The sequence below is a fragment of the Arachis stenosperma genome, chromosome 10 (assembly GCF_014773155.1).
Source record: "Arachis stenosperma cultivar V10309 chromosome 10, arast.V10309.gnm1.PFL2, whole genome shotgun sequence".
Taxonomy (NCBI): Eukaryota; Viridiplantae; Streptophyta; class Magnoliopsida; order Fabales; family Fabaceae; genus Arachis; species Arachis stenosperma.
The window spans coordinates 2,432,421-2,455,815 of NC_080386.1; the positions used below are offsets into that span (position 1 = coordinate 2,432,421).

The 23,395-nt window shown below is 35.4% G+C and overlaps 1 protein-coding gene across 1 annotated transcript; it reads left to right on the forward strand.

Moving 5' to 3' along the window:
* The first annotated feature begins 2,326 nt into the window (after positions 1–2,326).
* Positions 2,327–3,520, forward strand: LOC130955348 (ethylene-responsive transcription factor 4). Its single transcript, XM_057882189.1, has one exon. The coding sequence runs from the start codon at positions 2,477–2,479 to the stop codon at positions 3,188–3,190; it is 714 nt and encodes a 237-aa protein (XP_057738172.1). The 5' UTR covers positions 2,327–2,476; the 3' UTR covers positions 3,191–3,520.
* The last annotated feature ends 19,875 nt before the right edge of the window (positions 3,521–23,395 follow it).

Consider the following 23,395-nt stretch of genomic DNA (forward strand, 5'->3'; position numbering starts at 1 on the left):
TTAAAATAACCAATTAAAAAATACTGAAACATCGATATATTTATATACTTAAAAACTTTCCACGTGTACTCATGGCTTCACGTCTCCATACTCAAATTTGATTATCAATGAATGGCATACTTTTCATTGAACCTATACGTACGCATGCATACATACATACAGTGTGGACATATGAGTTAGTACTACGGTAAGTAGCTTGGTATATAGTACAAGAATGTGTTACATACGTACGTAGAAGAAGCAAGGAAGAAACACACATACATGCAACAGTCAAGACGCGTAACTGCACGCGTGTCAACCACTACCCACTACCCATTTCTTCAATTCCAATTAATTAATAAAACAGGGAAGTTTTTACATGTACCACGGTACTTTTTTTGGGTATATTGGTATTCTATTCTTTTTAAGCATTAATATATAATCAAATATTTATAAGGATGAGATTGAATAAAAAATTGTATTGACTGATTTTGGTTTTTTTTTTTGAGAGCACCATGAAGAAGAGTTGTTTCCTTAGCCTACAAAAAAAGAGAGGAAATTATAATCTTGCACTTTTCTAAACAGATGACTTCCTTCTCTTTATTAACTTAAATTTTTTTTTGTCTCCTTTTCATTTCTCCAAAACAAATGACTCCCTTTCGCACTGACGCGCTGTATATTTTATTTGCCTATTTATTTTATAGGAATATTATTATTATTATTATATAATGAGATAATACTATTTTATAATTTAATTTTGTTTATTTTATACCTGTAGTGCTTACTTACTAATCCGATTTTCTCCACTATATTAAAAACATGTTATTTTACTAAATGCATATTATTTGCCAAGATTTTAAATATTAATTGCTTTTAATATTAAATCTATTTTTATTAAATTATTTAAAAAAAGTTATATTTAATTAAAATTACTTGCATATATTAATTAATTATTTACATTTATAAGTTAAAGATAACTGTTTTTTAATTAATTCTCTTATTCTAAGAATAAACTTCTCTTATACAGTTTAGAATTTAAGATGAACACATAATTTTAAAAAATATTGGATAAAATATAATTAATTCTCTATTTAAATTTTTTAATTAGTAGAATCTTTAAGTTTAAACTCAAATTACATGAAACTTAAAATTTTCCCTCCAATTACTTTTGAAAACAGATTTAGCAAATTTCATGCTTATAAGCTGCCAAGCCATCAAGCAAGTTAAAAAAAAAAAAGAAGCTACAATGCTATATCAGTATATCTAAAGTTAACTACAGCCGTTCACTTTTCCTCTCTTATTTCATGTGCTTTTTAGTCATTTTCTGTCTATTATTTTAAACATTAACACAAACTACCTGTTCGTACATGGAGCATGGATGTTCCAATAAAGTAAAAGGAACATGTAAAAAAAATTCCAATAAAATAATGCAAATAGTTAATAATTGTAATTAAGTGCCGCCGCAGATTCATATGTCCATTATGTATGGCAAATTGGCAATGCATAAACAATAGCAGCCATCATACATATACATGCGGCCCCTCCCATCCCCTCATTTCAAATCAGTCCTTCTCACTCCTATAATTATTTAATTAATCCCATAAGCTGCTAGAATTAATTTTAATTATAATATGGATCTACTACTACTACATATACTAGTACCTTATCAAGTCACGCGGCGAGACACATGATTCCGCCGACAACTTTTTCTACGTACTGTACCCCATCGCCCATCTCATGTGTTGTTTTTATTTTTTTTTCCAAAAGGTACGAATGACCTTGAGCTCCTCCTATTAGTATGACTATTTGGTTGATACTTTGATTTGATTATGTTACGCCTCCACTATTGCTATTACTATATTTGAAAAAAAAAGGAAGGTGATTAGAGGTTCACGAAATAAGTGTGTTGAAGTATTCTATTCCGTTGCGGAGCCATCAAGGAAAAAGCTGCCCATATTCCGACAAATCACTACCTAATTCGTGCATTCAAATAAGGCCCCCCACGCCCCCCCCCCCCCCCCCCCTCTTAAGCCCCCACTTTATATCCGCAAATAATAACGCTCATACCACAAAGCAATAATTAATAAGTAACTAAATGCAACATTAAAAATAAATTAAAAAAAGCGCGCGTGAGAGAGAGTGCATTGAACCCAAGCATTAGCAAGAGAAAAGGAAGTATCAGAGAAACAAGGTGCGGGAGGAAGAGAGAGAGAGCATTGTCTGCTATGTAGACAACCCACATGCCACGTAATTCGGGGACTAGTTTCGTAATTTGGGCCTCTTTCTTACCAGCAGCACACCACAGCACATGTACAGTCAAATTCCTTGTTGACTCTCTCCATCGTGTTATCCATCATTCATCAGAATTCATAACCGCATAAGCCCATGCCTCATATCTCTATATAAACGCTCACTTGCTCCCCCGTTTCCTCTACACCTTATTCCCTCTCTTACCCACACTCTTCCCAACCAAAACCAAAAATTAATATTACTCATTATGGCTCCCAGGGATAAGACGGCTGCCGTTAAGGTTAACGGCAAAGGTAGCGCCGGCGTTAAAGAGGTACATTTTAGGGGTGTTAGGAAGAGGCCATGGGGAAGGTACGCTGCTGAGATCAGAGATCCAGGCAAGAAGAGCCGCGTTTGGCTCGGCACCTTCGACACCGCCGAGGACGCAGCGCGTGCATACGACGCCGCCGCTCGAGAGTTCCGTGGCCCAAAGGCTAAGACCAACTTCCCCTTTCCTGATTCCGACGACAACAACAATAACAACATCGTCGTCGTTAAGAACAACAACCGCAGCCCCAGCCAGAGCAGCACCGTCGAATCTTCCAGCCGGGACCGCGACTCCTACTCCGCCGCTGCCACCGCAGCAGCTGATTCGTCGCCCTTAGACCTTAACTTGGCCCCCGCTGGAGCTGGATTCTCCGGATCCATTCGGTTCCCATTCCAGCAGCCGTTCGCCGTGTTTCCCTGCCGGATGCCGGCGGCGAAGCAGGCTCTGTACCTCGACGCGGTGCTGCGCGCCGGCATGGTTGGTCACGGCCAGTTCGGTTTTGGTTATAACCGCCCCGCGGCGGCGGGAGCGCAGAGTGACTCGGACTCTTCGTCGGTGATTGATCTGAACCAGCACGACGGCGATGTCGCTAAGAATCACGGAAGAGGCTTAGTTCTAGACCTGAACGAACCTCCTCCACAAGAGATGGCTTGAACCTTAGGGTTCCGTAATTTTTAATGTTCCCGGATTATGAGTCTCTCTATCCTTTTTTTTTTTGTTAAGAAAAAATCTAATTAAGAAGAGGTAATCGTTTTGTGAATAGAATAGATAGGCGATTATTGTTGTGTCCAATTTTTTGCGACTGGGAAACTAAACGATCCCGTTTGGATCTCTGTTGTTCCGGAAACCCCAATGTTAATTACGAAACTGCCACTAGTTTTTGTTAATGATGATGATGAATCAGTTGTAATAAACTAATACTTGCAGTGCAGTGCAGTTTTTGGCTTCAATAATAGTAGTAAGATGAAAATGTTTGATGATCCATTTAAGTGCGTGTATTATTAATTGGGTGTTGTTAAAGAGGCGGCCAGACTGGTTGGAGTATTGGTGGTGGTAGAAGGGGAATGAATGGTGAATGATTGATTGAGGAGAGGACGCCACGTGACAGATGTCTATTGCGTGTTCTGTTTTGAAGCTGACTCCAATGCCTAATACAGCGTGGGGATTCAAATCTACATCTCCCTCTCACACGTGGCCTTATTCCATTGCCTCATCTTTGTCCCTTCTTCTAACTATACGACGTTCAACTATAAATCACTTGAATCAATCAGTATCTATCATACTATACGTACACACATGCTTTTCATCTCATCTCATCTCTGCTAATTATCCTTCATACCACTTGTTTGCTTTATTAATTTTAATTTGCTAATTTCAGATTTAATATACAGCAACATAGATCTTGAAACAAAACTCAAGTCATAAATAGATTAAGAACATATGTATACCAATGATCGCGTAATATAAGCTAAATTCGCTTTATATAATAAAAATACTAAAATATGGTCATAATTATGATGAAGAAGTTCTTTAGGGTTAAGCTGGTGGCAGCTTGCATTGTGCGCCTGCCGACTTATTGTAAGAGGTCCCTCAAAGAGGACACGTAAGTTGGTAACGATAGGTTGGGTAGCAACCAAACGAAAACCATTTTTGTTGAATTCACATTCGTATTAGGGAACCAACCACTGCAGCATCATCTATTAGCTAGGTATACACTATACATAGAAAGCACATCCACTCGTTTTCAAACTTAGATTTTCGTTTTGTGGTCCTCTCCTGTGCCTTCACTTCTACCAATTTTGCCAACACCGTCCATTCCATTCTTTTGTACGCACCATATATTGTATAATAATAATGGGATACTTTTAATTTGCCGTATAAATTAAACAAAAATTATTAGACTGGCGGTGCTAATTCATTTTAATTTGTCAATGCTTTCAATTTGGGTTTGTTTTTAGTAAATACTATCCTAAGTTTGGTAGTTGAAATGTTCAACTCATAATGTGAATCAGGCAGGCCTCAAATACAAAACTTGGAATAAAAAAGGTTCCTTAGTGTATGGTCTAATACAATGGAGACATAACGCGAGAACTATACATGCATTCACTTTTGGAGAGAAAATGTCAAATGGAAGTCGATGCATGTCTATTGGCATGGCATAACATGTGTAATCCGCAGATCCGCATCCAAAAATAATATAATTAAATAAAATTAGATTATATATTGTCAACTTGCCATGACTTGGCGCACTTTGTTTGCAGCCAAAGGCACTAAAATAATTGGAACCAACAGAATGATAACCATGCATATTTTCATCTGCAACGCTGTGATGGAGGCGCGTGGGAATTGGGAAAAGGATGGCGCGTACAATGGAGTGAAGGAGTAATGAAGCAATAAGGAGCATGGAGGCGGAAAGGGTTTGCCGCAGAAAGGCCCCACCGGTGCAGTGCAGATAATAGCATTTGGCATGCACGTGTATTACCTGAACATGGGAACACGAGTGGGACCCACTCCAACGCCTATTGTAACTGTAGTCTGTAGTACCTCCCCGGCTGCTACTTTTGCTGCCCGCCCTTGTGGGACCCTCATCCTTTCATACTCCATATATTTTTCTTCATACTTAATAAAAATATTACCTTATTAAATCACCTTCAATAAAAATGGTATTTTTTTTTTTATTTAGAGTAGTAAACTATCAATTTGGTCATTCTCCATTTTTAAAAATGACAACGCAAACTCTTAAAATAAAAAAAACTCTACTTTGATCCCTATTCCTTACATTCATAATACAATGCAGTCTCTAAAGGTGTTTCTCTTTTTTTGGTCAAGTCTTAATGGAAAAAAACTAACATATCACATTAGGCCTTTAACTTAGTGTGTGAGTTCGCTAACATGTCTTTTTATGTGTTTAGTTGGACAATATAAAATCGACAGAGGCTTAACTTTCACAATCACATAATAAAAAAAAAACGTCGCTTTTAATAGAGAAAAATCTTTTATAACTTCTTCTTGTTCGTTTTTGGAATTGTTCATAACTTATTAAATCCTAACACACTATGAGCAGCAATAGGGAGCATGGATCGACATTCATTTGCAAGAATGGAAGAGAATGTGTTAATGAAAAAGGTAGAAGTGTTATAGTATGCTCTGTACGAAGAGTTGACTTGAAGAAGAAGGAAAAGAAAAAGATGTTCGTTGCTCCACAAACAACACCACTTCTTTTTTTCTCTCACTTTCCCTCCCTCCCTCCACCACTTGTTGCAACTTCTTCACGGTTCAATTAATCACTATCTGTGTCATCTAAAAAAAGAAAAACAAAAAAAAAATGTCCATTAATAATAAGCAACAACAAAAAGGAGAAAATGTGGTGATCCATTATCTAATAACTGACCCACAACAATAACCTCGGAATCGAATTTCACCAAAACGGATAATCTCCCCGAGATTCTCTCCAACAAAAACCACTAAAATCGCAAATACCGGAGTATCAACAAATGACTCCGTCAAACCAGTAACACAAATACTAATAACTACCCCAAATAACACAATATATACGAGTAACTCATTCATTCACAGGTACGTTGCTCATTTCGTATTCTTCTGAAAAATCTCTTACTCTTACTTACTTGAGCATTGGAGTCCCTTTGCAGGTGACCAACACCGCTGCCCTTACAAGAAGACAACGTTCCTGCCTTTTTTATCCAAGGAAAGCTAGTTCGAGCATTAGCGGAATGAGCTATACTTCGGAGACGTCTTTACACACAGAAACATTTAGCGTCCACCGTGGAGTCCGCTTTCTAACCCCACAACTTTTGAAAATATTTTATGTACTTTTCTCTCTTTTTTGCAGGTCATAATATATGGCAGACGAGCATAGTCACGCTTTCTCAAATCCTAACCCGGCCGACTTCTGGCCATTAATGAATCCCTCATAACAGAGAACTAAAAAATGGTCGAACTCTTACGCCAGAAGCAGCACAGCCAGAGCAAGGGAGGAGAGCACAAGAATGTTGAAAACAAAGACAACCATGACGAGCATACGTCGGAGGCTAAGCACGTTATACCAACTCCCCCGGAAAACAATCACGAAAAGAACTAACACCTTTTCGAAGGAGATTATGAGCTTTCAAATGCCTAAGAACTTTACCCTACCAATGACTCTGAAACCTTACGAAGGGATAAGAGATCCCAATATCCACGTCACCAAATTCCACACAATTATGTTTATGAATAAAGAATCCAATCCAATTTTATGCCGAACTTTCCCAACGTTCTTAGATGGAACCACCCTGATTTGGTTTTTTAACCTACCCGAAGGATTTATTTCCGGCTTTTAGTTAGCCGATCTTTTTGTCAACAACTTCGCTGCATCCAAAATATACGTGCACAATTTCGACTACCTGAGCACCATAAAGCAAGGACCACACGAGAGCCTGAAGGACTACATGATAAGGTTCGTTGAAACAACTATAGAAATACCTAACTTAATTCTAGAAGTACATCTTCATGCCCTAAAAAGTGGCCTCTGTCCCAGGAAGATCCAAGAAACCATAGTCATAACTAAGCTGAAAACCCTAGCTGAGTTTTGAGAAAAAGCGACAAGCTAAATTGAAATTGAAGAATTCCGACAACAGCAAAAAGTAGAGAAGTCTACCTCAAGCAAGGAGGATGAGAAACAAAACAAGTATGCAAACAACAGAACAGACCAAAGATCATTTAAACTCACACCAAAGTTTGACAGTTACACTCCTCTCAACACCAAAAGAGAGGACATCATCAGAGACATTCTGCATTTAAAACTCATCAAACCTCCAAGCAACACAAGCACATACCAAGACCAGCGATACGTGGACAAATCCAAATACTGCACCTTCCATAAGAAATACAGACACACTACAGATGATTGTGTTATAGCAAAGGATCTACCTGAAAAAACTAGCTTGACAAGGCCTATTAGACAAATACATCGATACGCGAGGATGAAAAGGGAATGCGGAAGACTTCGGCCAACATTCCCAAACAACTGACAATTCTCGAGATAAAAGGAAGAAGGTAAATGAATATATTAATTCACCACGTCGAATAATAAATTGTATCTCTGGTGCCTTTGCAGGGGGAGGATATACCAACTCGGCCAGGAAGAGATCCTACCGAACTATGATGTCAGTAACGGGATCAAATTCATCCCAACCTATCAACCCAAACAAACCAAAGATCTCATCCCCCCACCTAAAGACTACAAAGCGAAAGACCGCAACCTCGACGACCCAATGGTCATATCTGCACAGGTTGGAGAACCATTGGTAAAGAAAGTCTTGATGGATCCTGGGAGTAGTGCATATGTCCTATTCTACTCAACATTCCAGAAAATGAAGCTAAGTGATAAAGCCCTCCAACTATCATCGGGGGAACTGGTAGGTTTCTCAGGTGAGTGAGTTCCAATACGAGGTTATATTTGGTTACAAACTACACTTGGAAATTATCCTGACTATAAAACCATGGACATACAATATTTAGTTGTCGACTGCAAAAGTCCCTATAATATAATTCTAGGCAGACCTTCTTTAAACGCCTTCAATGCTATTATCTCCACTGTACATTTGTGTATTAAGTTTCTTTCACAAGATAACAAAGTAGTAACAATTCATGGAGATCAGAGAGAGGCCAGGTAGTGTTACAACGCCAGCCTAAAGAATGAATATTTGAGGCAACCTGAGCAACAGTACGTCTAAGTAGTATACAACTCAGAGCAATTACCCCCATTGGCAGACTTAGATCTAACCATCAGGAGCGACCAATGCCAACAGATGACCTCACAAAATCTCAATTAACAAACGAGACAAGCAAATATACATACCTTGGAAACGCGCTAAACAAAGAAGAGTAAGAAAAACTAACCGAACTGTTGAAACAAAATGCCGACCTCTTCGCATGGACCCTAGCAGACATGCCTGGAATAGACCCGAACGTCATCTGCCACAGACTGGCGACCAATCCATCAATCCGACCTATAGCTCAGAAAAAGAGACACCTCGGCACAAACAAAAGGGCAGCTTCTTTGGAAGAAACCCAGAATCCTCTCAACGCTAGGTTCATCAAAGAGCTCAGATACACTACCTGTTTAGCAAATGTGGTAATGGTTAAAAAGAACAACGATAAGTGAAGGATGTGCGTGGACTACACAGACCTTAATAAGGCATGTCCAAAAGACGTATACCCCCTCCCATGTATCGATATATTAGTTGACAGCTCTTCCGGTTTTCAATGCTTAAGCTTGATAGACGCTTATTCCGGTTATAACCAAATACTAATGTATTCCGCTGATATGACTGCTTTTATTATTGACAATGGAAATTTTTGTTATAAGGTCATGCCATTCGGATTCAAAAATGTAGGTGCAACATATCAGAGACTTATCAACAAAATCTTTTCTAACCAAATTGACCGAAACATAGAAGTCTACGTCGATGACATGGTAGCAAAGACACTACATGCGGCAAATCACATTAATGACCTAAAGAAGATCTTTCAACAACTTCGAATGTACAACATGAAACTCAATCCCAAAAAATTTGCCTTCGGAGTACCAAGGGAGAAATTCCTCGGCTTCATGCTCACATGCCGAGGTATTGAAACCAACCCTGAAAAATGCCAAGCAATACTAAACATGAAAAGTCCAAGGACAGTTAAGGAAGTTTAGCAACTTATCGGTCGGCTTGCTGCATTAGCCCGATTCCTACCTCGTATAGCACATCGATCACATCACTTTTTCAAGACACTAAGAAAGCAAGAAAAGTTTGAATGGTCCGAGGAATGTGAGAAGGCCTTTACCAAGCTCAAGACCATATTATCAGAACCCCCTATTCTTCAAATACCAGAACTTGGTAAACCCTTATACATCTATTTATTAGTTACTAATCATGCTATTAGTTTTGTCTTAATAATAGAAGCAAGGAAGCAAAAGTACCCAATATACTTCATCAGCAAGCCACTCCAACACGCCGAGGCCAGATATCCAAAATTAGCCCTGGCCTTAATAACAACAGCCAGATGTCTGCGACACTATTTCCAAAGTCATATCATCATAGTCAAAACAGAACAACCCCTCCGGTAAATTTTAGCAAAGCCCGAGCTTGCTGGAAGACTAATTAAATGGTCAATCAAATTATCCGAGTATGACATTCAGTACCAATCCCGAGGAGCCATAAAGTCTCAAGTGTTGGCGGACTTCTTTGCAGAACTCACAGTAGACGAGCCTAGTCCAACCACAAATAATTGGACACTATACGTCAACGGAGCTTCAAACAACAAAGGTTCTAGAGCAAGAGTATTGCTCGAAGACGACTAAGGGACAGCCTTCGAACAATCCTTACAATTCACTTTCCATGCAAGCAACGATCAGGCAGAGTATGAAGCATTCATAGCAGGACTCAAACTAGCCCACACAATAGGCGTTACTCAACTGAGCGTCAAATGTGATTCTTTACTTGTAGTACAATAGGTAACATGTAACTTTCAGGTAAAAGACCCACTGTTAGAAAAGTATAATGCTATTGTCAACACTCTTGTTCATGGTTTTCAAAAATTTTAAATCTCCTACATACCTCAGGAACAAAATGATAGAGCATATATTCTTTTAAAATTAGCAACAACCAGAAGCCAAATTAAAACACCGACCTTTATCTCAATTAACACTTGATGAATCTAGCGTTATGCTAGCAGCAGTTTCGAGTATTTCACAGGAAGAAGACTGGCAAAAGCCTTTCATATATTATCTACAAACAGGTCAAATGCCCGACAGCATCCAAAATAAGAAGAAATTCAAAAGAAGAGCGAGTTTCTACACACTACTCAGCTCCGAACTATATAAGCGAGGTTTCACAAGACCTCTTCTAAAATGCCTGGACGCAAGAGATGCTAAGTTGGCAATGAATGAAGTTCACGAAAGCGTTTGCGAAACGCATATATGAGGACGAAGCTTGACCTCTAAAATACTTAGAGCAAGCTATTACGGGCCAACACTGCAACAAGATTGCATGTATAAGGTTCAACATTGTGACCATTGCCAAAGACACGCACCAATCATTCACAACCCAGCTGAACAATTGCATTCGTCAGAGGTAAGCTGGCCCTTCGATAAATGGGGGTTGGACATCCTCGGACCTTTCCCACCAGCTCCAGGACAGGTTAAATTTTTAAGTTGCTATTGATTATTTTACAAAATGGATAGAGACAATACCATTGGTAAAAATAACTTCTGAAAAAATGATATCTTTTGTATGGAGACAAATACTCTATAGATTCAGTATTCCTTATTCCATTATAACTGATAACGGTAGACAATTCATAGACAAAAAATTCACAACTTTCTTAACAAATTTCAAAATCATTCAACAGTTCTCATCCGTAGAACACGCATAAACTAATGGTTTAGCCAAGGCTGCCAATAAAATTTTTTTACAGGGACTTAGGAAAAAACTCAAAGATTCCAAGGGAGAATGGGCCGAACTCATTCCAGAGGTACTATGGAGCTATAACACAACGGAACAATCATTAACAAAAGAAACTCCTTTTAGGCTGGTGTATGGGTGCGATGCCATGTTACCTGTCAAAATCTCCCTACAATCTCCTCGGACCAAAAGCTTGAATGAAGGCGACAATATAGAAAACAGAAGAACCGAGCTGGATCTCGTCGAAGAATATCGAAACAAGTCAACACTTCAACAACTTGCTACAAAATAAGCAATAGCTCAGAAGTATAGCAAGAAAGTCAGACCGAGAACATTCCAAGAAGGCAACCTTGTTCTTAGAAAGATAGAGGATGTACAAAAACCATCAGGGCATGGAAAGCTAAGTGCCAACTGGAAAGGCTCACTCCGGATTTACAGAATTATTGGCAAAGGGGCATACAAACTCCAAACACTGGAAGGAGTAACACTCCCAAACAATTGAAATATTTCTTCTTTAAAACTGTACTACAGTTAGTCTATAAGTCAGACACGGTGATATACTCTTTTTTCTACTACCATATTTTATCCCTAAGTTGGGTTTTGCTGGAAAGGTTTTAATGAGGCACACCACCCTGTGTCTTTGCAGTTATTAGAAATTTACAACACAGCAACTATAAGTTACTTCACATATCTATTTCCTATCATACTCGGCCGAGTCACATAACAAATAATACTAACTCATAAGATGAGCTTCAATCATGCAAAAAGATTTTCAAATAAGACAATAACATAAATTACCAAATACGCACTAAAAGTGCAATCACAAACCAACAGTTAAATAACACCAAATGTTTTTGGCTAAACACTAAAAGCCAATAGTACCAAAACAACTACACCAAACAGTTCCTTGGCTGAAAGCCAGAAGTTTCAAATACATGCACAAAAAACAGTGTATAAAGACTAATCCATTACAAAAGTACATTAAGCATCTGGATTTTCACCCTCCCCCTCTCCATCATTTTGCTCATTCTCTACCAATTCTTCACCAACAACAACCTTGCACGGATCCATCACAGACAAATCTGTATCACGAGCTAGAAGCTTCGCCTGCTCAACAGCCCTATCAAACTCGGCAGCAAACATCTCAAGGCCATGATCCTCCTTATCATTCTTAAGCTATTTATTCTCGATGCCAAGCACCACAAACCTAGCCTCCAGAGCAGTCTTCTCTTCTTCAAATTTCTTTCTAGCATCCTCAGCGGCAATTAACTTCTCTTGCAACGAATCCACTAAGTCCAGAGCAGAGCGAAGCTTATTCCCTTTGTCCAAGTTCTCCTACATCAACTGATCAACATCAGCTTTGTCAAATACATCTCGAGCATGTTTTAGCTCTTGAGTTCGACTGATAGACATTAGCTGAGCTCCCACCACCTAAAACAACAAGAATGACTCAATCAAACCAGCACAAATCAACACTACCAAGAACAACCAAATCAAAATATCATACCTGAAGATATTGACAAACGCCAATATCACCAACATCATGAACAAGCTTGACGTCGGCAAGACTTTGACCGTACTCATCGGCCACTAAGACAGTGGGAAGTGCTCGCTCCATAATGAGGTAAGATCCTCATCCCCCTTATATCCATGAAGCACCTTTTGATTTTCAATGAACTTCTTTACTTGCTCCAAATCGACATCCTTTCCACCAAGCTTATCATCGGCCAGGTCCACCACCTTTTCCTTCTTACCATCCCCCTCTTTCGCTTATAACTCACCTTCTTAATAGGAGAGGGTTGATTAACTTCGGTCCCTTTTTCAGCCTTCACATGACTAGTAGCTTTACGTTTTTCGTCCAGAAATACGCCCTCAAACTGCTAGACGTCACTTTCAGAGCTTTCTCAACTGCAAAAATTATAAATATAAGAAAAATGTCAAATGTTACAAAACAAACCAGTAAAGTTTAACCAAAGGTTTACCTATATACTCTAACATAACGTCTTTATCAGACTCCCACTCAAGAAGTTCCACGATAGACAACAAATCGGAAGACGAAACATTGTTAACAAAAAATTTCACTATCATTTCATTTCTATATTCCATCTCATCCATCCTAAATATCTGCCTAGGTCTACGACACCAAAATAAAGGAAACTTCTCCAACAAACATTCATAAACATACCATGGAAACTCATCTTCAGTAGCACTAACCTTCAAAAGCATCGACTTAAACCCCTTATAAGATGACTTATATAAACTAAAAATAATCCGACCAGGAGCACTCGCCAAGTTTAACCAACCTCCTTTTTTCATACCTTTACACTGAAATAGAGCAAAAAACACCTCCAACGATGGTTCGGTCTCAAGATATTCCATCAACACCTCAAACGCCCTAACAAAGGCCCAATAATTTGGGTGCAATTGAGAGGGCACACATTTAAGTTGCATCAGTACTCCACATTGAAATTTAGAAAAAGAAAATCTAACATCAAGGTCTACAAAAATGCAACTATACATGAAGAAAAATTCGAAACTTTCACCACGGTGGTATACGCGATCAGCAGCATTACACAGCAAAAACTTAAGACTAATATCACCACCCTCCCTAACCCACGAAGATGCTAAATCCAACTGAGTCACACTACGATCATCATAAAAAATAGAAGCCCATTTTTTCACCGAATCAGTTACCCATGCAAAAGGGATCATTTGGATCCCAGAACCACACTTATTCCACAATTTTATCTTTTTCATCAACAACTTTCCTTTTCCCCCGGCTCCTAGCCTTCTTCCCTAACATAGCCTTTTTTCCTTTCTCCATGCCAAAAATGCAATGAAAGCGGTACGACAAAAAGAAACTAAGTGAAAATTACTAATCTTTCCTGCTCATCTTCAGCAAATACACAGAAAATGTAAACCCCAAATGGATAATCAAGAGTCCAACAATCCACCCACTAGTCCACTACGCACACCTTCAGAAAGCAAGTTAAAAAACACAAAATTCCACAGCCGTCAATTGAAAAAAGTACTTCACAAATCAACAGTCACCATTCATAACCGTTTCCTTACCCGATGTGCATTAAATACATATGTCTTTTCCAATATATTCTCTCTCTTCCAAACACTTTCATTTAGTTACCGCCAAAATACTAAGCTTTCCATATTTTTCAAATCTCGCGATAACCAAGTCGATCTTGGGGGCCACCACAATATCCGATTCCGAGCTATACATAAACTCGACTTGTTATAGCTCGATTTTGCAAAACAGGTTAAGCTTGGAGGCTATGATCCGTTACCTAAGAACTGACCCACAACAATAACCTCGGAATCGAATTCTACCAAAACGGATAACCTCCCGAGATTCTCTCCAACCAAAACCACTAAAATCGCAAATACTGGAGTATCAACAAAGGACTCCGTCAAACCAGTAATACAGATACTAATAACTACCTCAAATAACACAATATATACGAGTAACTCATTCAGTCACAGGTACGTTGCTCATTTCATATTCCTCTGAATAATCTCTTATTCTTACTTACTTAAGCGTTGGAGTCCTTTTGCAGGTGCCCAACGCCGCCGCCCTTACAAGAAGACGACGTTTCTTCCCCTTTTATCCAAGGAAAGCTAGTTTGAGCATTAGCGGAACGAGCTATACTTCGGAGACGTCTTTACACACAAAAACATGTGATATTTTGAAAATGACTAAATCAAATTGGGAACAAACTTAATCGAAAAATGCAAGAGAATAGCAATTAAAATGAATTTTTAAAAAAATAAAAGCTAAAAGTGTAACGAAATGAGAAATTAACGGAAACTTTTGAAGGAGAAAATGAAAATTAAGAAACCCTAAACCTTATGGAAGAGATAGAAAATTATGCGTGAAGGGAAAATGAAGGAAATTGCTGCGAGAACAAGATTAAAGAGATACACGAATTTTCTCTATTTAAAACGACGTCGTTTTTAACAACATAGTTGTGGACAGTTAAGCCCCTATCTATTTTATGTTGTTCAACTAAACACATAACGAACATGTCAACGAACTAACATGTCAAGTCAAAAGCCTAACATGATAGGTCAACCTTTTTCATTAAGACTTAATGAAAAAATACTTATAAAAATTGTTTTATATCACAGAAATAAAAAATAGAGACCGAAATAAAACGTTTTTATTTTAAAATGTCATATTGTCATTCTTAAAGATAAACAAAAATCAAATTAGTAGTTCACTCTTTTGTTTATATCTGAAACAAAAAGTCTTTATTAGAATTTTTTTAAAACTTCATATTTGATTTGAATAAAACCTTTTAAACAGTAACAATATTCCTCCCTTCTTCATCACCGATCTTTGCAAAATAAATTTCGTTTTTTTATCATGATAAATTCCTTATAGTGTTGGTATTACTATAAACAAAACTTGGTTATCATGCTATATCATCATTTAATTCAAAGAGCAGGTGAAAACCAATCACTCTTCGCGGGATACACGGCGCCTCTGCCAACAACACTTTCCTTGGCATTGCCACATTTCACAAATTAAATTTTAAAAAATAAGTTACATAGCAACATTTTTCTTATTTTTATTTCATGGTTAAATTAACACTAATTATTTTTTTATGTTTAAAGATATTGATCGTTACCATTTTCTATGTTAAAATAAGGGTCAATCTAGTGTACAGATGTGTTTTGGTACAGATTTATAGATTTTTGTTTTTTATTAATTTAAAAGCGTGTCACTAAAAATGTTACTTAAAGAGAAAGTGTTACCCTTAATCGTTAACTTGGCTCTGATACCAATTTTAAAAGTCGATTTTCTATTAACTTTTCATATTTTGCTTCGAATAAGTTTATAATTTGTATAGATTTGGTTGGTGATGCTTCATAATTTGCAATTTCATAATAAAAAATATTGACCATTTCTACTAATTCTGATTTCATTTCTATAGTTTTTCAATCTTGTTTTAGTTTATAATATTCTTTTTTGCATGGATTATTGTGTATAAAATCTTTTATCTGTTTGTCTTTTTCTTTAATATAATTTTTTAAATCCTCAAAAACTTCTTTTATTTCTACACTTTCCGTTGTTTCTAAATATCTTTTTAATTTTCAACTTCATTATCCATTTTTTCTTTCAACAGTTAATTCTTTTAAGTCATAATATGGTTTTCCAGGCATTTATAAATTTTTTAAGTTTAGCTCCAACTTGTTTATATTTGTTCTTATTTCTATCCTTTTTATTATGAGGTCATTTATTTCGAACTAAAGATTATTTAATTCCCTTTTATACTCCTTTATTTTACTTTTTAATTTTTTCGCCCTTTTTCTTTTTATTTTGTTTTCTGGTCTTTCAATCTTTGTATACTTCATTATTTATCTTAGAATTTCTGCAAATTCTATCATCGATTCATCACTATTTTCTAGAGATTCTATTAATTTTTCTAACTCTTCAACTTCTCCTTTCAGCATGTCATAGATTATTTTTAGGGCTTCAAATGCTCTTTGATTTATTTCAGTAAACTGTAAATAATTCAACCGATTTTCTCTTTCAAAGAGCTCTTGTTTCTTGTCTTGATAGGTTACATATATTTTCTCTTTATTTATTGTCATAACTTAGTGTTTATGTTTCATTTAATTTTTCGACCTTTTTTGTTAATTCTTTTATTTCAGAATTTTCTTCTTTAATCTTTAACTTAGATAAACTTAAAGGACTATTAATTTTGAATTCTCTTATTTGAAAATTCGATGAAACTGATTTTCCTGATGGTTCTTTTAGTAATAGAATTGGGTTTTCAATAGCTTTATATTTTGGTATTTCTGTCTTTACAATTTTTTGAAATAATTCATCGACATAAATTCTTTCTCTGTTTTTAAATATTATACTATGATGGCTATTTGTTAATGCATAATTTATTGCATATGTAATTGAAAATGGTTTATCGTCTTCTTCCATTAGATTCTTTCTGTGAAATTTATAAGCCAAACTTATAGATCTTCCAAGATTTTCAGTTGATAAAGGTATAGCATATCCAACATGGGCATTGAATTTAACATTTACGTTTGCCAAGTTTCCATGAACAATTCCAATTATTTGATCTATTGGGTCATCAGTAATTCTTTTGTCGCAGATTGCTAAGCTTATTGGTGAATTAATTCCTTCATATATGTAGATTTGATTAAGACTTATAGTACTAATATGAATCCATCCAATTTTAGATCTTTTTTGTGATCCTTAATTTTCTCAATCTGTTACTCAATTCTTCATCGTTTATCAAAGCTATTTCAAGTTCTCCATTGGCGGATTTTATCTTTATAGGGGCTTCAAGTTGAATTTTTCATAGTATATATATTTTTCTATTAAAAACTTCTTTAAAGATTTTGTTTATTAAAATTTTCATTTGATTTGAGATTAATTCTGTTTTTAGAACAGCTTGTTTTTCATTATCTAATAAAGCAGATAATCTATAATAATCAGATTCTTCCGTTAATTCTAAACTTTCTAAATAATTCATAACTATGAGATTAGGATAAAGGCGTACCTTTTTGGGAAAAAACTTCCTTTATTTAGAATATTTACATAAGATGTTTTTATCTCCAGAGGGGAGATTGTAGATACTAACTCCAGAGGGGGAGTTTAGAATTGGTTTTTCCTAAGGGAATTTTTCTTCAGACTATAGAATCGTCTCGGCAGCTTCCTCCTTGCTCTCCTAGCATATGAGTACTCTTAGCCTCCTGCTTTCTATTGTCTGATGCTTCTGTAATTGCCTAAGCAACCTATTTATAATAGTTGGGTTTGATGGACAATTCCCATCCTTACCCTTCTTATGACGTCATTGCTTATGTCATTGTTTGCTATCTTGCACCTGCTACATTATTGGTGCTCTATGACCTAAGTGCTTACGTCACTATGCAATAATGTTGAGAGATGCTTCAGATGTACTGTCCTCCTCTTTCATCATGTGACCTTCAGATGCGTTGTCTTCTTCTTTTATCATGTGGGTTGATTCCGTTTCATTATTGCTTTCCTCAGATAACTCTGAGACACATAGCTGACACTTGTGGTCTTCTCTGTCTTTTATCAAATAGCAGAGATTCCTCTTTATCCCTTCGGAGAGCTTTTCTAAGAGTCCAGATAAGTTGTAGAATGCTGATTCAAATTCCACTAAGAGTCTCATCTCTCTTTCTTCAATTTCATTCCTTTTACTGGACACAAGCAGAGTATTTCTACTTTATAATAATCCTTGTGTGAGATTCCTTTGTTATTTTTGAGTTCTTTCAAAAACCCTTGCTAATGTACTGGCTAGCCTTCCTTCATGACTGTAAATTGTTAAATCTTGTATCTGATCAATTGGTTGAAAATTTCTTGGGAAGACGGACATGAATATTACTTGGTGTGCTGGAACCAAGCATTCTTCTTCTTCATTAAAAATAGGTTGACTGTTTGTAAATTTTAGGGATATATCCCTTGGATTTACGTTGTCAATCATATTTTTAAATCTCTTTACTGCATCAACGAATCCTGCAGGAAACTCACTAATAATTTTCAAATCATTAAAAATTAAAATTGTATCAATTAATCCATACTGGAAAAATTGATAGGTGTCAGATGGGGAAGCATCTGGAAATATAACCAGCTTTGTTAGCTGTTCTTTGGCAATAGGATAATATTCCAAGATTGCCCTTTTTTCTTCAGTCCAATTCAGGACTATGTTAAGGGTTTCTTTGAGATTTGATCTATAGACCCTTTTCTTTTCCTTGATTTCAGCCCTTGTAGGAATGTTTCTTATTATTCCTGTTCTCTGGGTTTGAATTGGAGCTTTATCTGCTCTTTTTAGGGTTTGCTCTGGATGAAGAGCTTCATATTCCCTGAAGGATTCTTTTGCTTCTTCTAGTGTTAAAAACCCTCATTTATGAATTATCGTTGATTGATGTGTAAATGGTGCTGCTTTTTCCCAGGCATCATATACTCCTTTCATGGGGCCATTATAAATTACATAATATTTTTTATCTTGGGTGGATTTTTTGATAATTTCAGCAATTGTTTTATTTTCTGGAATTTTTTCTTTACCTGATTTGTCCACCACGCTTAGCTGGCTGAACTCTGATGGTTTCGGTTGTTGTGTTGATTTCATTGCTTCGATGGCCTTCTTGAGAGATTGGATCTGTGTCCTTATTTGCTGACAATGCTTGCATTTTTCGAGTTCTTGTTCGTATTTTTGAATTTCTTGATCTAATGCGTTGTAGACGAACTCCATTCTCTTGTTAATGTATCTGCAATAACATTTTTGTCACCCTTAATATTCAATTTTTATTGGATATTGTAACAAAAATAATTGCCATCTTACCAATCGTCCATGATTATAATCAACTTTTAAGTTATATCGTATAAAACCTGTTAGGTAACTTGAATCTGTCCTTAATGTAAATTCTCTGGGTAGTAAATCAATTTTCCATTTCTTAAGAGATTTAATTGCTGCTAGAGTTTCCTTTTCATGAGTGGTATATCTCTGTTCTGTGGAGTAAAAGTCCCTGAAATATACCTGCAAAGTAATTCCTTTGGGGGATATTTAGAATCTAGTGATTCTTTTTCTTGTTCCAAACTTTTTATAGCTTTCTTAGCTTTTAGACATCCTGACCAGGTTATGTCTGAAGCATCTGTTTCTACTATTAAGTAGTCATTTTCTTCTGGAATATAAAGTTCTGGAAGTTTTTCACATAATCCTTTAATTCTTTGAATTGTATATCTTTTTCATCCCATTTCCATTCTTTCTTAGTACTTATTTTTGGAAATAAGCTTTTAGTGTATTCTGTTATATTCTTTAAAAATCCTTGATCCGAAATATAATTTATACACCCTAAAAATCTTTGTAATTGTTTTCTATCTTCTATTCTGTTAGGAAATAAATTTACCTTTTCTAGAACATTTGGTTGAAGTTTTAGCTTTCCTTGAGTGGATAGAATTAATCCAAGAAACTCTATTTCTTGTTTTGCTATTCTTGCTTTCTTTTTGCTAAGAACTAATCCTTTCTGTTTACATCTTTCTAAAACTATTAATAATTTTTGAAGATGATCTTCTTTATCCTGTTTTGTAAAAATTAGTATATCATCAATGTATACTAAAACAAATTCATTTAACTCTTTTAGATTTTCTTCCATAAATATTTGATAAATACCTGGGGCTTGCTTTAATCCGAATGGTAATACATTCCATTCATAAAGCAACACACTTGTTGATTCTTTTGTTGGGCAAGTAAAAGCGGTTAATTTCTTTGTTTCTTCGTCTAAGCGAAGTTGCCAATATCCTGATTTTGCATCAAGAGATGAAAACCAAGTTGCTCCTTTGCTTTTTTCTAAAATAGAATATTTTCTTGGAAGTTTATGAGCATCACCAATAGTTGCTTCATTCATTTTCTTATAGTTTATTACCATTCTTCGTTTTCCCCTTTTAATTTCATTATTGTTTTCAACGTAAAAAGCTGGAGCCGCATGAGGACTTTTACTTAATCTTATAATTTCTTTTTCCAAAAGATCTTTACATTCTAATGAGAACTCTTCTCTATCTCTTGCGGAATAAGGAATTTTATTTGGAACATTTATCTCTTTTGTGGGATCTTTTAATTTAATGCTTACTAATTCGTTATTTGTATTTTTAATATCTAAAGGATTTTCAGCACAAATTTCATCCAAGAGTTCTTCTATCTTTATTTCAAGATTATTTTTTGGAATATTTATCTGAAAGTATAGATTTAAATAACATGTTTCTAATATAGAAAATATTTTAAATTTTAAGATCTTATCTATAGTAGTAGTTGGTATTTTTATACGTTTTGATTTTTTATTTATTGAAGAATCGTGTGGAGTTTTTAAAACTATATAGGTTAATTCTTGAATGAATGGATGATATAGTTTTAAAAAGTTATTTTCTATTATAAAATCCATTCCAGAATCTAACATATATATAGATGGAACAATGAATCTATAATTTTGAATAAAAATTTCAACCATCTCTGCTTTTTGGTCAATTTATGTATGATTGTCAGCTATTCTAACTCTTAATGCTTTTTTTTTTTTTCCAATCAAGTTTTATTTGAACTAGCAAAGCATTGTGTTGCCCCATAATCTATGAAAGTATTTATAAACTTTTCTGTTATTTTTATAGTAATAAATGTAACATTATTACTCAGTCTCTGAGTCTGTTTCCGAGACATATTCAAAAATATAGTCTAAGTTATCATTAGATTCTTCTAATAGTTCCATTAAACAAGATTTAGCAATTTCTATTTGTTTAGTAAGATCCTTTTTCCTTCTTTTCGGGCATTCATTTGCGTAGTGTCCTTCTTCTTGGCAATACCAACATTTACAATTTCTTTTTTATTCGGGCAATAGTTATTTCTTTGTCTTTTATTTTTATTGTTATTTTCTTTTCTAAAATATCTCTTTTTTCTCCAGTTTGGATAGTATTTTCTTTTCTAAATTAATATTTCTTTTCTTTGAAAATTTTTATTAAGACCATATTTTTGAGGTATCTCCTCATTATCCTGACAGCAAATTCTGATTATATTTGCAAATCTTTTTTGAGTTGCTTCTTGCATACAACGTTCTTTTATTTCCTCTTATGCGGAGGTTGCTCCACCAAATTATTTTCAATTGTTCCTCTATTATTTCTCTTATAAATCTTCCCATTATAAATTCATTAGCAGATATGGAAGTTTTGTTATGTACATACTAAGATAATGATTTTTATCTTCTTCTTTTAATTTGTAATAATGTATTTTATATTCACATATATAAGACTCCACATTACATAAATCATATATTTGAATATTAGCTAAATGGTTTTTTGCTTCTTGATATTCTTTATTATAGACTTCTTGTCTATGATCTATAATATTTTTTCCAAAAATTTTTTTATATAGAATCATCATTATATATAATATCTTATCATAAGCTGTTGTTTTTGTTTCTAATTCTTCTATTATTTGATTTTCTATTGATGTCATATAATCTCTTATAGTTCCTTTAGTATGAAACCCTATGTAATTCCAAAGAGGCTTGCTACACATACAAGTCTTTTTGACTTACAAGTTTTACAAGTTGCTACACATTAGAATCTTTTAATGCGTTATTTAATTTCCAAAGCGCTACACTCACCGTGAATTATGAACGACTCCTCTTCCTCTTCCTCTTCGTCTTCCTCTTCCTCTTCCTCTTCCTCTTCCTCTTCTTCACTCACCGTGAATTATGAACAACTCATCTTCATCTTCCTTTTCCTCTTCCTCTTCCTCTTCTTCTTCTTCTTCTTCTTCTTCACTCACCGTGGATTATGAACAACTCATCTTCCTCTTCCTCTTCCTCTTCCTCTTCTTCTCCTTCTTCTTCTTCTTCCTCCTCCTCCATGTATTTCTTCGTTATTCTCTTTGCCTTTTCATTAGTTGTTTTATTTGCGTTTATTACTGGTATTCTTGCTTCGTTTTTTTTTGATTTTCATGGTTTCTGAAATCAAGCTTTGTATAGAAAATACACCCAAACGATTATAGAAAATACACCCAAACGATATTTCTTCGTTATTCTCTTTGCCTTTTCATTAGTTGTTCTACTCGTTTATTACTGGTATTCTTACTTCTTTTTTTTCGATTTTCATGGTTTCTGAAATCAAGCTTTGAAATCGTTTTGAAAATAATGAAACTTCAGAAATACACCCAAACGATTACAGAAAATACACCCAAACGATTATAGAAAATACACCCAAAGGACACTTTATGCATAATTCAGAACTCTTTCTCTTTCTCCTCCTCATATTCTGCTGCTTCTTCTTCTTCAAAAATGATTTCAGAGCTTGATATCAAAAAATAATGGAAATCAAGAATAACGAAAAAAGAAAACAAAGAGAAAAGCACGTAAATGAAGAAGGAGAAAGAGAAGGCAAAAAACGAAAGAAAAGAAGAAGAAGAAGAGGAGGAAGAGGAAGAAGAATGTGCAGCAAGAAGAAGAAGACGATGCAGTGAAATTGTGCAGTAACGGTTGAAGAAGGAGAAAGAGAAAGTAAGAAACGAAAGAAAAAAAGAAGAAGAGGAAGAGGAAGAAGAACGTACAGTAACGTTCAAGCGCGTTAATATAATAACTTGTAAAGACTTGTATAAAAAAATGCTTGTATACGGAGAATTTCTCAATTCCAAATGTCCCTTCCAGACAATTCACTAAGTTTTGGATTAGTAAAGGCTTCTAATAAGAAGGAATTCAACCAGTTTTCGAAAATTTCTTTTTCGTTCTTTTTGCAGTCTAAATCGAGCATTCTTTCTCCTTCCATTTCCTGGATTTTAGGAACGTATTTTGACGGTATTTTTTGTATATTTTGAATCTTTATTTATAAACCCTTTTTTAAAAGCATAATTATCAAAACCTGTTTCCC